Here is a 17,082-nt window from a genome sequence, read left to right on the forward strand (position 1 = left end):
GCAATCCCTGCCAGGAGGGGGGAGCTGGGGGGGTTCGGGCTCTGCTTCCAGAGAACAGGGACAGGAGGAGAGGGAATGGCCCCAAACTGTGCCAGGGGAGGTTTAGGTTGGACATTGGGGAAATTTCTTCATGGAAGTGGTGGTCAAGCACTGGCACAGCTGCCCAGGGCAGGGGTGGAGTCCCCATCCCAACAGAAGATCCCCAATCAGGGACAGTCTGTGGGTGCTACCAGAGGCTGGAGACTGATTTGAGCACAGCCCTGCTGTGGGCAGAAGTGCCAAGGGAGGATTGGTCTCCAAAGGGAGAGAGTGACTGGTGGGACAGGATGACCAGGGACTCTCCAGCAAGGCAAAGCAACCAATGCATCTCCCTGTTATATCCCACAGGCCCAGAAACTCAACCAGATCCCCTGATGGCCCCAAACCCACCCCCAAGGGTCCCCCAAAGCCACCCTCCCCTTGCAGGGACCTGCTCTCCCCTCCCACCCCAGAAAGAGCCACTCAGCCCCCAAAGTCCTGGTCCCCATCCATGTCCTGAGGCCTGGGCACACAAAGCCCCTCATCCCACGAGGCCCAGGGAATGCCAACCCCATCCCCATGCCCGTCCAGCACCCTGTGCCAAGGGGACTCACGGGAGCGGGTACTTCCTCCACAGGACCTTTGGGGACAGGGTCTGGTACACGGTTTTCTGCTTGCCCTCCGTGCTGGTGCTGCCATGGCTGCTGTGCAGGATCTTGGAGCACTCCATCTTCTCATCCCACGTGCCAGACATGACGTAGTGGGCTTTGCCATCGGCGTCACTCACCACCCCTGTCACCTGGCAGGGGGAGGTGGCATTTGGAAGTGCCCAGAGGGGCAGAACACCCTCCAGGTGCCCCACTGGAGCAGCTGGATCTGGTGCTGTGTCTCCTGAGACATCAGCTGCATCCAGCACAGGGGGAACGTGTGGCCATTCTGACCATGCACAGGTGGGTCTCCAGCCCACCCAACCCCTCCAAGGTCTCAGTGCTGCAGCTCCAGCACACAGAGGGCCAAAACAAGGGACATGGAGGTTAAAAACCCAGGACACGGAGGTCCCCCCAGCCCTCCCTGGTGACCCACAGCTGAGGAGCCAGCACAGCCCCTCAGCCTCGTGCTGGGGCTCATCCCAGAGCTACTGGGAGCCTGTGAGTCCAGCTCAGAGGGAAGAGCCAGGTCTCACCCCAACCCAGGCTGGCCATTGCTGGGGACTCACCTTTCGGGGCACATCCCTGGAGAAGTAGCTGTAGGGGGTAAATTTCAGCTGGCATTTATCTTTGGACTTATGGTTAACAATCTCTATTTCACCAGACTGGATAAAAGACACAGAACCACAGCAGGGAGAGACAGAGCAGGTGTTAGTTGTAGAGCAGGTACAAATCAAGACTGGGTACAGCACCATGGCTGGCTGGAGCCCCTGCACCACCCACCCCTCCCTGCCCCCAGAGCTGCAGGCCTTGGGAAGAGCCGGGAGGAGCTTCAGGAAGCCTCCCTCGATCCCTGCCAGGGAAGCAGAGCTTTCCACCACAGCAGGAGCACCCCAGGAGGGCAATGCCCAGCCAGGTGAGGCCAGGCAGGACCCAGTCCCTCACTCACAGCCACTGACCTGGTCGATCCAGAGCTTGCCCACGATGATGTTGTGCACGGTGGAGGTGACTTTCCTCCACACATAGTGATTCCCACTGGAGTGGAACTCGAGGTGGATGGCACCTGGGGAGAGAGGGGTTCCCTGAGTCCAGGGAGGGGAGAGGCTTCCCCAGAACCCACCACTACCTCGTGCTCATCCTCAGAGCCACCCCAGCCCCTCCACCTGCATCCCCCATCCTCTGCCCCCAACCAGGGCTGGGTCTGGATTCATCCCTGCTCTTGCTGCACACCCTCTCCCTCATCTGCTCCAGGAAGGGAGGTTCAACACCTGCCAGGCCCTCTGCCCTCTGCCAAAAAGACTCATTTTAGAGCAGGTCAGAAACGTGCTGCCTGGCTGACTCCCAACGCCAGGCACCAGCACCGCTCTGGGACCAGCTCTGGGCACAGTGCCCAGCCCAGGGACAGGCAGAAGACAAATAAAACACTGCAAGGAGGCAGCTTATTGCATCCAAAAAGGATTATTTCCAGAGCAAAGCGGCCTCCCTTTGCAGCTGGCATCATTTCCACTTCCAGGGCGGATGAGTTATCGTGGGATCATTGAGCCAGGAGCACAAATCTGGGCTCGTGACATTGCTCAGGGCGGAATCCACTGAGCCCTGTGTGAGCCCAGGGGATTCCCAGAGCCCCAGGTGAGCCCAGGGGATTCCCAGAGCTCCAGGTGAGCCCAAGGGATTCACTGAGCCCTGTGTGAGCCCAGGGGATTCACTGAGCCCCAGGTGAGCCCCAGGGACTGGTTGCTTTGACCTTTGGGCGCTGCATGAGCACTGCAGGGAGCCCCAACCCCGATGTTCCCAGAGCCCATCACCTACCCAGTGGCATGATGGAGAGGTATTTGCCCCTGAACTTGCTGGCGATGGTGATCTCCTGCCACAGCGTCCACCCTCGCCGGGAGTACACGTGGTGGGCGGCTGCTGGGGGGTGGTGGCTCACCTGGGAAAGGAGAACAGGTCATAAGGTCAGAGTTGTCAGGTGAGTTATCAGAGCAGGACTCCTCGGAGAGAAGGCAGGTCCATGGCAGCTTTCACGCTAAGGATGCTCCAGGTACTGTCCTCGACATCCCAGTTTCCTCCTGGGCATTGGGGTGACCCTCCACGAGGTATCCTGGCTGCAAGAGGAGGTGTGCCAAGCTCCTGCCAGGATTTGCTAAGGCTCATTTCACAGCATTATCCATAATATCTTAGCTTGAGCAATCATAGTGGTGAGTTGCTGCAGTGCCATGATCCCAGGACATGGCTCTGCTCTCCAGGGATCCTGGATGAGAAACAGGGAAGTGCTGGCACCCCAGTAATCCCAGTGTAACAGCACCTCTCCTACCAGCAGCAGTTCCCACTGCTCTGCCTTGGAACTCACAGGGACACAGGTCCCCAACTTGTCCAAGACAAACAGCAAGACTTTGGCTTTGCTTTTACAGACACACTGGGCTGGAAAACAAAACATCCTAAATCCTGAGAATGACTTGTTAAAGGATGATGTTCACCCCCTGCCCTGGAAAAGCTGTCCAAAATGAAGTTGGCAGCAGGAAAATCTCAGGCAGAGGGTTCTGCCCTCAGGCAGAGTCTCAGCTGGTGGCACAGCCCAGCCTGGCACAGGCCACCCATCACCAGACCCCACTGACTCCAGGCCCCGCGGCCGCTCACGGAGCTCAGGGATGGTTTTCACTGCTGTAATTACAGCCTGAGTGCCCCAAGCTCGGGATTACACACAGGGGCAGAGCTAAGGTCTCACCACCAAATCCCAGTCACCAGTAGGAGGAAATCCTATTTGGATAACTGGATTTCAGGCACTGGATTATCACCGCTTGGCTCAGTATGTTGGCTGAGCAAGCACAGGCGGCATCCAAGGAAAATTCTGAGAAGTGGGAAGGGTGTCTGACTGTCTGTCCTGTGTCAAAGTCACACTGTCACTGAAACATTGTCTGACTGTCTGTCCTGTGTCAAAGTCACACTGTCACTGAAACATGCCCTTTGAGGTGGCTCCAGGGGGCATGGAGAGGTTCCACTCAAGGGCCAAAGGCTCTGGAGCAGGTGTGCTCCCAGTTACGCTAATCCTGATTTGGGATGAAGCTCATGTGCTGTGCCAGCGAGGGAGGGACTCAAGGACAGGCAGAGGGCTGCACCCAGGGATCAGGATGGTGTGGAAGGGTTCAGGAATATCAAATATGGAGGAAAACTGGGACCAACTGGAGAAAATAATTCCAGGCAGTATAATTATCTGGAAGGGAACATGGATGGAGGAAGGAAGGTGGTGGAGAGGGCAGTGAAGGAGTAAGAGCAGGGATGACAAGGTGTGGGAGTGGTGTGGTCAGAGGTGTCCAGTGGTACCTGACAGACAGCCCTGGCCTTCAGCATCACAGCCCAGTGAGGATGATAAACCCCTGCAGATGTTCCAACTGTACCCAGGAGGGAGAGGTTGCTGCTGGCTAAGGGATGGATTGAGCATCCTGTTAAAGAATCAGCTACTTCCCATGGTCCAGGCCAAACCAGGTGACAGCCAGGAATCTCTGCCAGGTGAAGGCAGGTGAAGGTGTGATGCTGCTGAGGTGGGTGAACCTGAGCTCTGTGACATCCACAGGGGCTGGAGGGGCGTGGCCTCTGACCTGGCTCCTGGGAGCAGAGCAGGCAGGAGGGCAGGTGTGCAGGCAGGAGGGCAAGTGTGCAGGTAGAGGGGCTGGTGTGCAGGCAGGAGGGCAGGTGTGCAGGCAGGGGGGCTGGTGTGCAGGCAGGGGGGCTGCAGCCAGGGTCAGGTCTGGTAGTGTCCCACCTCGCTGCAGCCACAGGCATGAGCTCCCCAGGCTGGGATGGACCATACAGGGACAAGCAGAGCTGGGTGATGTTGGTCACACAGCTCTGGGGGGTGTGAGGGGACAGCAGAGATGTGAATCTTGGGGATTATCTACAGCAGGACCTCCCCTGTGTCACGAGCAGGGGTCACCCTTCCAGGAGACCCCACAGAGCCTGTGTCCCATCACTGCCTGGAGCAGCACGGCCAAGAGAGGTGGGATGTGATGGGATATGATGGGATGTGATGGGATGTGGTGGGATGTGATGGGATGTGGTGGGATGTGATGGGATGTGATGGGATGTGATGGGATGTGGTGGGATGTGATGGGATGTGATGGGATGTGATGGGATGTGGTGGGATGTGGTGGGATGTGACGGGATGTGATGGGATGTGACAGGAGGTGCCATCCCACCTCAGGCCAGTGCTCTGCAGGAGTCTGATGGGTTTGGGCACCCACCACCACGGAGGGGCTTTGCTCACCCCTGGGTGTCCTGCAGAGCCCGGCACCCGCTGCAGTGACCACCCCAAACCTGGGGATGGGGGGCTGTGACTTGGAGGAGACAATGATAAGGGACATGGACAAGCTAAACCATGTTAGGGGGACATGGGGATGCTGGTGCCAGCCTGAGCCTCCTCACTGTGTATTCCCAGTGTGTCCTGAGACAGACCCTCTGGAGAAAAGAGAGCCCCCACAAAGGGATGTCCTGCCTGAAAAGGGTAGCAAATGGCCCTGTTCCTCCCCAGGAATCCAGGCTGGACAAGCCAACTGTGCTAAGCATTAAACACTCCATTATCTCCACAGGTCACAACTCATTCAGCACTCCAGGCAGTTAATTAAGACCTGCTGGTTGATCAATGTGCACCTGCTGTGCCCTGTGGTCAGAGCATGGGCCTCTCAGAGCTCCTGGGGCTCCTCCAGGCTGTGAAACTAAAACATTTCAGTCCAGCAGGAAAGAAATGAGATCCTGAGACACCTTCCAGCACAAAGAGACCCTGGAAGAGCTTGGGGCATCACTGCATAGAATCATCATTCAAATCACGGAATCATGGGAGGGTTTAGATTACAAGGACCTTAATGCTCATCTCCTTCCACCCCTCTGCTTTCCACTGTCCCAGGTTGCTCCAAGCCCCATCCAACCTGGCCTTGGACACTTCCAGGGATGGGATGGGGCAGCCACAGCTTCTCTGGGCACAGCTGAGGGAGCTGGGGGAAGGAGAGTTTCTCCTTTGCTGTTCAAGTGCTGAGATGTGACAGGAGCCCCAGCTCCAGGGAGCTGTCAGGACACCTTTGTCCTGCCCTCCCACCCCTCCTCCTGCTCTGCAGCTCTGTGACAGGTACCCTCTGCTCCCCGAACACGGAAGCAGACTGTGCCTGCTGCTGCTCCTGCCAAGGCCAACAGCACCCCACTGGCTCTCTTGGCCAGGAGGAATCATGGAATCATTAAGGTTGGAAAAGACCTCCAAGATCATCAAGTCTGACCTCATGCCCACTAATCCCTATCATGCAGTGCCATGTTTACCTGTTTTTTGAACACCTCCAGAAATTTTTCCTAATATCCAACCTGAACCTCCCCTGGCACAACTTGAGGTCGTTTCATAGAATCACTGAATCATTCAGGATGGAAAAGATCTCCAAGATCACAAGTCCAACCTGTGACCCATCCCCACCTTGTCACCCAGCCAGAGCACTGAGTGCCACCTCCAGTCATTCCTTGAACACCTCCAGGGATGGGGACTCCACCTCCTCCCTGGGCAGCCCCTTCCAGTGCCTGACCCTTTCCATGAAGAAATTTCTCCTGACGTCCAACCTGAACCTCCCCTGGTGCAGCTTGAGGCTGTTTCACAGAACCACAGCATCACTGATACTGGAAAAGACTTCCAAGATCACTGAGTCCAACCTGTGACCCATCACCACCTTGTCAACTGGACCACAGCACCCAGTCGTTCCTTGAACACCTCCAGGGACGGGGGCTCCACCAGCTTGTCCTTGTCCTTGCTGGGAGAGGATCCCGAGGAAGGCTCCCCGAGCAGGGGGGACACCCCCAGCCCCCTCACCTGCTCGCAGAGGGAGCGGAAGCCGAGCTCCTCCAGCCGGTCGAGCTCGTAGGTCTCCCCCAGCAGGGGGTTGAATGGCTTGGCTGTGCGGTGCACGGTGGTGGAGTAGGAGGACACGGAGAAGGCGGCGACGAAGCACATCTGCTCCGTGGAGCTCTCGCACTTGACCGCCTTGTCCAGCAGCTCGTGGTACTCCAGGTCCTCCGTGAGCCGCTGCAGCATCGACAGCGGCTCGTTGAAGTTCACCTGGAGGGGAAGGAGCGGGGTCAGGGAAGCAGGAGAGACACCCAGGAGGCATCACCAGGCCCTAAATACAGGCAGGGAACACGTGCTCTGCTCCCTGAACGTGCCACGGGAGCACCAAGGCTTTGAAGGCCCCAGCTGAGGTGTGGAGCAGCCCCGTGGGATAACCAGGGATCATCCCAGGCATCACCTTGACCCCCAAAATGAGCCTGAGCAGCTCCCTCCTGCCTCCCAGCCACCATCCCACAGCCACAGCAATACAGGATAGGGATGTGCTGCTCCCCAGCTTGTCCTCACCACCTCCTGGTAAAGCCATCCCTGTGCCAGGCTGACCCAGCTGCTCAGAAAACCTGGAAAAAACCCATTTGGGGGGCTCCCTGCTCCAGGGACTCCCATGGCAGCACCCTTATTTTTTGCTTTGAAAATACTGAAATAAAAAAATAATGTAAAGAAAGATGGAGCCTCATTAGGTCTTCTGCCTCGAATCCACATGAAATTCACTTTTTAATGTCAGTTCAGAATAAAGAAATACATTTTAGAAGGAGCAGATGGCTGAAGGATGGGAGAACCACTTCTGTAAGCCAAGTTAATTATTTCATGGTAAAGAAAACAAACTCCAGATTCCAGGACTTAGCTCTTTTTAGATTTTCCACACAGGGAAGTGGCAGGGATCCTTCAGCACCCAAGAAAAGAGAGCTGTGCAGAAAGAGCAGCATCAGATCAGCAGAAAGAGCAAATTATTTGGGATAAGTCTGGGGAGAGATGCAGATAACAAAGCTGGCAGCTCCATCCTCAGCACCGCTCAGGCAACCGTGAGGCAAAATCCCTCTATGGGGGAGGCAGATGAACCCCCCCAAATCCCAAATCCTTACAGCTATTTTCCTCCTTTTAAGTGCTGCAGGTTTGTACCTCAGAGGAAAAATTCAGGAGCTGTTTGCACGAGAGGTTTGTCAGCCCATCCCCCAGGAGGGATCACAGAACTCAAGAGCATCTCAGAAACAGTCCTAATTCGCCAAGACTTCAGGTGAAGCCCATGGAATGAGAAATCCCATCACTCAGTGAGCACACTGGATTCACTGATGGTTTGTGCTGTAAGTAACCACAATTCCAAACCGAATTCCCCAAGCTGCCTGTTCTGCTTCCTCCTCCTCCTCCTCCTCCTTTCCCACAGTGGCAGCTCCAAAGCCCTCCCTCGGCAGCTCCACGTGGATCCACAGAGCTGCCAAACTCCCCTGTACCCCTCAACAGACCTTGGGAAGGATTTCAGTGGCTGTTGGAAGGAGGTTAAATTGCCTTGTTGCCCACAGGCTGCTTGTTCTTGGGGTGAGTCTCCCCAAGAACTGCCCACGTGTGGCTGAGCTTCTGGGGTGTGTCCTACTTATTATCAAGGAATCCTGGAATGGGTTGGGTTGGGAGGAACCTTAAAGATCATCCAGTGCCACCCCCTGCCATGGGCAGGGACACCTTCCACTAGCTCAGGTTGCTCCAAGCCCCGTCCAGCCTGGCCTTGGACACTTCCAGGGATCCAGGGGCAGCCACAGCTTCTCTGGGCAACCTGGGCCAGGGCCTGCCCACCCTCCCAGGGAAGGATTCCTTCCCAATACCCCATCTAACCCTGCCCTCTTTCCTGCTGCCCTCAGGTTTGGACTTCAGCAGCTCCTGGGAGGATTTGACTGATAGGGAAGGTATAAGTTTCCTCTCTCCATGCACCAGCAGCTGCTGGGATTTCACATCCTGAGCTTATTCCTGTGCCCATCACACTTGATCTGCTGCTGCTGCAGAAACACACCTGGCCGGGGCCGGGCTGGGCATCTCGGCTGGAAATAGCACAAGGAAGAGACAGCTCAGCACTCTCCCCCAGAGCCCCGAGCTCTCACTCAGGCTCTGCCTTAGGACGAGACAAAACACAACCAATTCAGCATCCAAGCCCCTTGGAATGTGCTCCTTGCTCTTTGCCCAGCACAGGATGGGCCACGAACATGATTCCAGGGCTACAAGATCACACTTTGCTGGGTTAATTCCCCTCCAGCCAGCACAATAACCCTCAAGCACCCCAGATGGTTACAGCTCTCCCAAGCCTGCCAGGCCCTCGTGATTTTTAGGGATATGGCACCCAGTCCCATCCATGCTGCTCACTGGTGCTGAGCTGCTGAGAACAGGCAGCCTGAGAAGCGCTGGTTTGCTCTGAAAAAAACGGGGCTGCAGTTTTGGGGAGTTGGGTTTGGCAGCATTTAGCTGAGGCACAGTTATTTATCTGCAAGAATTAAACACACACCCCACTCGCCCTCTGGGCAGCCAGGGGGGCTCCTCCAGACACACCCCCCAGCAAACCCTCTCTGACCATCACAGGGAGCCTTTGCCCCTGGCACCTCCTTCACTAAGAAGCTGCTCTTTGTAAGGAAAATGAGACACTCTGGGTCTCTGGGGTGCAATCCAGCCCTGCTGTGGTCAGTGCAGGTGGGGCTGTGCCCCAAAGTGTCCTTTCCCCAGGAATTACATCACCAGGAGGTACCTTCTTCATGAATCCTCAGGGATTCACAGTGTCCTGGGGCTCTCCATGACTCTGTAACAGCTGGATTTGCAGAGAACACGTGGGCAATGTTCCCTCTGCTCCAGCCCACCCTGGAACAAGGACATGCTGGAGAGAGTCCAGAGGAGGCCACGGAGATGCTGCCAGGGCTGGAGCCCCTCTGCTCTGGAGCCAGGCTGGGACAGCTGGGGGGCTTCACCTGGAGAAGAGAAGGCTCCAGGGAGACCTGAGAGCCCCTTGCAGGGCCTAAAGGGGCTCCAGGAGAGCTGGAGAGGGACTGGGGACAAGGGATGGAGGGACAGGACACAGGGAATGGCTTCCCACTGCCAGAGGGCAAGGATAGATGGGATATTGGGAAGGACTTGTTGGCTGTGAGGGTGGGGAGACCCTGGCACAGGTTGCCCAGAGAAGCTGTGGCTGCCCCTGGATCCCTGGAAGTGTCCAAGGCCAGGTTGGACGGGGCCTGGAGCAACCTGGGCTGGTGGAAGGTGTCCCTGCCCATGGCAGGGGGTGGCACTGGATGATCTTTAAGGCTCCTTCCAACCCAACCCACTCCACGATTCTACAATAAGAATGAGGTGGTTTCAGAGGGTTTTGCCAGTGCAAAATCCAGCCCCCTGGGACCCAGTTGCCAGTTGGTGACAGGCTCCTATCCCATTCAGGGCTGCCGAGAGGGACACTCGGCACGCTGTGCCCACCACAGCACCCAGCAGGACCATCCAGAGCTGTAATCCAAATCCTTTGTCCAGCCAGGAGTTGTGCCCAAACTAAACCCTCTGTGCCAGCCCTGGGTGCCAGGGACACGCTGACTTACGGGCATGGGGATCTTGGAGAGCTCTTTGCCGATGCAGTTCTTCATGATGCTCCAGAGGTTAAGGCTGTAGTTGGGTTTGTCGGGAATGCGAGTCCGTCTCCTTTTCTTCGGCAGGAGATCTTTGCACGAGGACTCATTGTAGCTGCTTTGATTTGAGCTCTCAAAGACCTGTGGAAGCCACAGAAGAAACAAAGGTTTGAGCTGGACATGACCCAACCTGATCCAGCCCCTCCCAGGAGCAGCAGTCCCAGCTCAGGAGACACTGTGTGCACTTGTGCTGGGGAGCATCGCTGCAAGTCTGTTCTCCAGGGAAATATGGGTACAATTGTCCCCCCAATACTCTCCTGCTTCCCTTAGGAAAGTATTTAGGATGCTGATGGGAGACTGTTGACATCTGTCCCCCCCCCACGGCTCATGGAGCAACCACCAGAGAGCACCTGCGATTCAGATGGAAGGTTCCCTGTACAGCCAAGTCCTCTCCCACTCCTCTCCCTGGTTTATTCCCACCAGGACCATCCCTCCCACTCTGCCAGGCCAACTCACACTGTCCTCCAGGTTCCAGTCCTCAGGGTGGCCCTCGCTGGCCCCGCTCAGGTTACTGCCCGAACGCCTGTGGGAGGGAAACACGGGTTGGTGAACGGGGGAGAGGGCAGAGGAGGGGAGAGGAGAGATGGGGCTGGTGTAGCATCACCCTGAGCATCTCCCTGCAGCACCCCAGGGTGCTGCTGGTATGGAAACAGGGTGACAGAGGCCATGCACAGGTGCTGGGAGGGGATGCTCAGGAGGGGATGCTCGGCCACAGAGACTTTGTTTCTGTCACAAAGCCCAGTGATGTGACTGTGGGTCAACAGGCACCTCCAGCCCAGATGCCCAGGGAGGAGTAAGAGCAGGTGATGCAGCTGAAGGGCAGTTAGATGGAATACTGGGAAGGAATTGTTCCCTGTGAGGGTGGGCAGGCCCTGGCCCAGGTTGCCCAGAGAAGCTGTGGCTGCCCCTGGATCCCTGGAAGTGTCCAAGGTCAGGCTGGACAGGGCTTGGAGCAACCTGGGCTGGTGGAAGGTGTCCCTGCCCATGGCAGGGTGTGCAGCAAGATGAGCTCTAAGTCCCTTTCAGACTAAACTATTCCAAGATTCTATTAAGGCAAGGTGTTCCCTGCCTCTGCCAACGCTCCAAGGGATCTCCCTCCAAGTCCCTGCTCCCATCAGCTGCTGGGGCAGAGGTCTCAGCTTTCCCACAGCACAGGCTTGACACCTGCCCTTCCTCACTTCTTCACTATAGCTGGGGCCATCCTCAGCCTCACTGGCTCCAGGAACGCAGGAGCAGCCAGACAGGGAGCCCTGGGCAGAGGCTGGCAGGAGTTTGGGAGAAATTTTTGAGGGACTTGCCCACAGAGTGACCCCCCGGGAGGGGATGTTGCCCTGGGGCCTGAGCCAGATGCCAAGCAATGCCAGCCCTCCCTATCCCTCCCAGCAGGGCTGGGGGCTCGTACCTGTGGTGTTTGGGGTCCGCAGTTACAGTGATAAAAGCTGGTGCATCCTCCATGGCATCGAAATACTCCGTCTCCTCATCTTCATCACTGGCCTCTCCCTTGGCAGACTGCACACTCCCTGTGGGCACCCTGGGTGTGAGACACTCAGGTGCTGCTGGTCCCCTTCAGAACCCACCGAGCCCCTCCCCGTGTCCCCTCCACGCCCGCTCCCTTTAGAGCCTGGCCCCCTCCTCTCCATCCCACTCCACAGTGGGAGGATTCCATACCAATTTCCAGCTCCTAAAAGCAAGGATGTGCCCTGCTCCCCAATCCAGGCACAAAAGGCTCCCGTGCCATGCTCCCCAGAAATGCCCCCGGGCTGCCTGGGGCTGACACAGGCGCGTGACTCGCACACCCAGCCGCGTGTGATGCGGCTCCACTCCAGCACCGCCCCGGCCGCCGGGAAATCCGGCTGGGATTAGAGCAGGAAAAAACAGTCACGTGCTTCAGGTGATGCTCAGGGAGATTTCCCAGCCCTTGGGTTTTCCAGCCCTGCATTTGTAAACATCTCCCTGCTGCGGTGGGAGAGATCGATGGCTGCGACATCGGGAGCAGACACTGATGGAGGCCCTGCAGCTCCCCTGCTCCTGCCCCATCCAGGGGGATTCAGCAACCCCCCTTCCCACATCACTCCCACTCTCTCCAGAGGAGCAGGGTCACCACCTCAGCAGCGTTTGTGCCTGTCCCTGCAGCCATTTCCACCCTGCCCTCCCCAGCTGTGCCACAGAATCGTTCAGGCTGGAAAACCCCTCTAAGACCATCGAGTCCAACCATCCCCCAGCACTGCCAAGGTCACCACTGACCATGTCCCCAAGTGCCACATCCACATGGCTTTGAAATTCTTCCAGGGACAAGGATGACACCACTGCCCTGGGCAGCTTGTTCCAATGCCTGACAACTTTTTCCATGAAAAAGTGTTCCCTAATATCCAAACTAGAGCTCCCCTGGCACAACTTGAGGCCACAGAGGAATGAGGACAGCGCCCGGCACCACCATCACCCCCCCCAGCTGCTGATGTTCTCTCCCTTGGATCTTATATCCTTTAAAAACAAGACCTGGCACCATTTGCAGTTTGTGTAGCTGTAACTAATGCTTCCCTCAGGGAAGGGCATTTGGCAGGAATCCACAAAGCTGTTGGATCTTACTGCAAACAAGCCCCTGGCTGTTCCACTGCCACCCCACACAGCCAACTTGGCAGTGCCAGGGCACCGTGGCCGCCCGGAGATGCAGCCACCAGTGAGGGCTGAAGCTCCCAAAATAGTCTGGAATAGCGTGAGTGAGCTGGGAACACAGCCCTCTCCTGCATCTGTATCCTGGGGACATCCAAGTCCCCGAGCAAGGACGATTAGGAATAATTATGGCCTAATGGGATCCGTTTAAAAGAGCACCCTGGGCTGGCTGTGATCAGCCCAGTGGGAACCCCGTAGCCCATCCCGGCCAGGGGTCCCTCCCGGGCCGGTGCTCACCCTTGGTGGCGCTGGAGATGCTGGTGGTGGCCGAGGCCAGGCCAGGGGCGCCGCGGCAGGCGCGCTCCAAGCTGTTGTGCTGCTTGGCTAACTGCTCGATGGTCTCCTCCAGCCGGATCCGCTGCTCCCGCTCATGCTGCAGCAGCCGCTGCCATTTCCGGCTGTGGCTCTCGGCTAAGTCCAGGAAATCGCGGCAGGCCTGGCGAGGAGGGGACAAAGGGACAGGTCAGCCCCCGGCACAGCCCTGGGAGGTGTCACACGGTGACCCCAGAGCTGGATCCACAACACCCCCCTCCTCCTCCGCACAGTCCCCACATCCCCGGGGCCAAGGACAGCTCAACTCCAACACCCAAACCTGGACCACCCCCAAGGAGACGGCAGCGACACAGACAACCACCCTGAGTCCATGGAGACTCCGTCGTGTCTCATCTCCGTGACAGCCTGGCATAGTGTGTCCCACCCCACAGCCTGTCCCTGTCCCCATCCCTGACCTCGCTGTGGTCCCCAGGAGCCCAGGCTGGGCTCTCACAAACCTCAGCCAAGCCTTGAGATCTCAAGCAGCCATGCCCATCCCAATCCAGCAAATGAGGAGAAGCTGGATGGGACAATGGTGCCTGGGGTGGCAGCCATGGAAAGGAGAGGATCATAGAATCATGGAATGGTCTGGGTTAGAGGGGACCTTAAAGATCATATCGTTCCACCCCCATGCCATGGGTGGGGACACCTTCCAGTAGGTCAGGTTGCCCAGCCTGGCCTTGGGATGGGGCAGCCACAGCTGCTCTGGGGCTGCTCCAACTGGGAGCCAGCAATCACTGCACTCCAAGAAGGCAGGGAGGGAGGATGCCCAGCTCCTCCCTGGAGCTCCCAGCCCAGGACAAAGCACAGGGCCTGGCCTGGCCCCTGCAACGCATCCACCATGGCCAAAGGCCTCCATCCCCTCCCCAGCGGGCTCTGGGGACCCCCCAGCCATGGGGACACCCACAGACATGCTGGGCACAGGGAAGGAGGGCTCAGGGGATGCTCCAAGACACAGAGCACCAGGCAGGGGACAGCTGGGACACCATCACCCAGCCCCGGGTGCGCCAGACTCCGGCGGGACATTTCCTGGAGCAGGATATCCACCCAGGGCCGGAATGCTGCTGGCTGTCCCACACTGCCTTATCCCAGCCAATAGTCTGACAGGACAGAGCTGGCCCTTACAGTTCTATTTTTAGGTTGCTTTCTATCCTGGATGGAACCTCGAGTCCCTGCAGCTTCGCCACTTGCTTTGCCATCCGCCCCACGTGCAGCTGAGCACAGAGGCTGCTCCTCCTCCCTCCTCCAAATCTCTGAAAGGTAGGACACACTGAACTTCTTCTCTACATTTAAAATGTGATTTTTAGGGAAATCCTCCAGGAGTTTGGAGGCAGGGAATCAAACCCCGACACAGGGAAATTATTTTGCTTGCAGGCAAATGAACTGTGCTTGAGCTGCAGCTGCCTCCAACTCGTCAGCATAGCAACGTAGGTCCTCTGGATAAATGCTGGCTGAAGAGCTCCAAACTACTCAAAAGGGCTACAACCAGAGAGTTTTGGATGTCTGACAGACTTCCAGCCATCCCCAGGACTCAGCTATCTTCTGTTTCCAGCTATCTGGATTCCACACATGATTTATTCCGCTCCTGGCAGGTTACTCAGAATTTGGGCTGCAGGTGGCACCTGAGTATCAAGGTATTTCCTTACCAAGCAACAGGTCCTGATTTTTTTCCTGACCTGATTTTACCACAATCTGCCCAAGAAAAGCTCCAAATCATCAGTTCTTCATCAAACCTTTCCTCTGGATAGCAGCAAGATTTGAGTCTCATTAGAAGAAGTTTTTCCTCTGATAACATCAGAAATGATGATAAGCATTAGGTTTTCATGCTTTAGGTGAAGAAGCACAAAGCAGAGGGAATGAATATCCCACCATCAGGAAGAAAAATGAAGGGGGGAGGCACATGTGGCTTTGGTGACATCCTGAACGTTGCCACCTCACCCTTTGGAAACAACACAACTCCTCTCCCCACCTGAAGAAGTCCTGTTGGCAGCCACCCCCAGCCCCAAAGCCCAGGGGGGCCCTGCCCTGATGCTTCACACGGCAGGCTCTGGCAGCTCAAACCCTGAGCTGACCACTCCTTCCTCTGTCCCACCGAGGTGCTGCGCTAAGAGGATCCAACAAGGGCAAGTAATGGGACAGTGGCTGTGACATTCCCAGCCCAGCAAAGCTCATTATGTGCTCCAAAGGTCCCTCTCCGCAGGCAGAGGGCACAGGAATGCCCATTTTGGCACAGAGGGTGGGAATTGCCTCCAGCTCAGGGGCTGAGCGCTTTAAAACGATGCGCTGGGAGATGACCTGTAATTATCCAACTGCAATTAACCACGGCTTGGAAGGTGTGCTGGGGAATTAGGGGGAAAGGAGGTAATTACAGAGGAGCCACGGGAAGGCAGGGCTCCGTGTGGGTTGGGAGCTGGAGAGGAGAAACTGTTCCATAAACTGATGGGAATCAATATCCTAATGAAAAATCACAGCAGGTCACACCTCGGACTCTCCCGTCCCAAGGAATCCAAGCTTCACAGAGATTCCATGGTGTATCCCAAAGGGAAAACTGCACTGACAGGCTTCATTTACAGCCATATAAAAAATCCAAGTGATGGAGCATGTTTGTCAGCATTGCAGAGTGTGGGGATGTTTTGGAAGATTACTGGGATGATCCTCACTCGGCCCCAGGTCCCACTGGAGGCTGCAGGTACCTCCACAGAGCAGGTCAGGACGATGCATGTTCCGCACAGCATCCCACAACTTGTGTCCTTGTGGATTTAGGAGCCAGCTGGGGTATGTACAGGGTTTATTCGGTTTTTAAGAGTCTGTCAGGCCCTCTCTCTGCAGCCTCTTCCTCTGCAATTCAGACACTGGTTTGATGCAAACCCAGATCAAAGGATCCAGATCAGCCCAGGCAAGGATCATGATTGCTCCTTGGGAGACAAGTGATGCCAAGGGTGGCAGCAGGAGAACATCCTGCAGGAGGGATCCCCCAAGCCCAGCCCCCCTCTGCCAGCAGCAGCCAAGCAAATTAATGTTATTAATTTGGGTTTGCACCCCCCAGAGCCAGACAGCACAGAATCCCACAGGGATGCTCACCTGCACCAAACAGGGCTCAGGGGGTGTCTTTTCACTGTCTCTATTGACTGAACTCAATCCTGAGCCAAAACACATCCCAGAGCCTGGTGTGGAGCAGGGGCAGCAACAGCCCATGAGCTCCCTGGGGCTGCAGGGTTCCAGGGTAAGTAACTCAGACAGCTCATCCCTCATTCCCATCATTATTCCCCTGGCTCCGTGTTCCAAAGGTACAAACAATCCCGGCCACCAAGCAGGAGCAGCACCTTGAAATCCAGCTTATAACATTCTCAGAGTCGTGGCTAAATTTAGTTCCAGCTGAAGCTGCTTGGGGGTTGTGAGACACAGCCACAAATCCATGCCAGGCTGGCACAGGGATACAGGACACCGGGAAGAGGTTCCTCAAGGAACCTCTTCCAAAGGACAGGGCAGTGCCCGGCTGCAGGAGGAAGGCACAGGAAAAGTGATTCCCCAACAAGCTGCAGGGTTGGGATGTCGAGGCCACGTGCACCTGAAGGTACAGCCTTGGCAGGAACTGCCCTTCCCAGAGCTCTGCCAGGACCATCCCTCCAGACAGCGGAGAGGAGGGACGGGCAGGGGGTGTCGTGCCCATCCCCACATACTCCCCATTCCACCAGGTTTTCTCCTTCACAGGAGGGGATGGCGAGTACAGGAGGTGACACAACACGACCTGGATTTGCCCCAGGGCCAGAGCTGGATGAAATCCCAAACTCCCAAAGGCTGCTCCACTTCAGCCCCATCACGGTGCAGTCAGGGTTGGAGAACAGCAGCCAAGGTGACAGGTCACCAATGACCAGAGATAAGAGCAAGGTTCATCCATCTGCAGTCCCAGGGAATCCCACTGTTA

General features: G+C 56.8%; 1 protein-coding gene across 2 annotated transcripts in view; it reads right to left on the bottom strand.

Moving 5' to 3' along the window:
* Positions 1 to 17,082, bottom strand: part of OSBP2 (oxysterol binding protein 2) — a 102,946-nt gene that overhangs the window by 4,125 nt on the left and 81,739 nt on the right. For both annotated transcript variants that reach the window (XM_027903839.1, XM_027903838.1), the window contains 9 exons: positions 13,083 to 13,281; positions 11,578 to 11,695; positions 10,632 to 10,698; positions 10,089 to 10,256; positions 6,502 to 6,747; positions 2,475 to 2,595; positions 1,625 to 1,728; positions 1,235 to 1,330; positions 633 to 817 (listed from right to left, as the gene is read on the bottom strand). In XM_027903839.1, coding sequence (XP_027759640.1) covers positions 633 to 817; positions 1,235 to 1,330; positions 1,625 to 1,728; positions 2,475 to 2,595; positions 6,502 to 6,747; positions 10,089 to 10,256; positions 10,632 to 10,698; positions 11,578 to 11,695; positions 13,083 to 13,281 — 1,304 coding nt within the window. The remainder of the gene's footprint in view (positions 1 to 632; positions 818 to 1,234; positions 1,331 to 1,624; positions 1,729 to 2,474; positions 2,596 to 6,501; positions 6,748 to 10,088; positions 10,257 to 10,631; positions 10,699 to 11,577; positions 11,696 to 13,082; positions 13,282 to 17,082) is intronic.

The sequence above is a fragment of the Empidonax traillii genome, unplaced genomic scaffold, assembly GCF_003031625.1.
Source record: "Empidonax traillii isolate 1590-97213 ecotype Southwest subspecies unplaced genomic scaffold, ASM303162v1 scaffold994:size215947, whole genome shotgun sequence".
Taxonomy (NCBI): domain Eukaryota; kingdom Metazoa; phylum Chordata; class Aves; order Passeriformes; family Tyrannidae; genus Empidonax; species Empidonax traillii.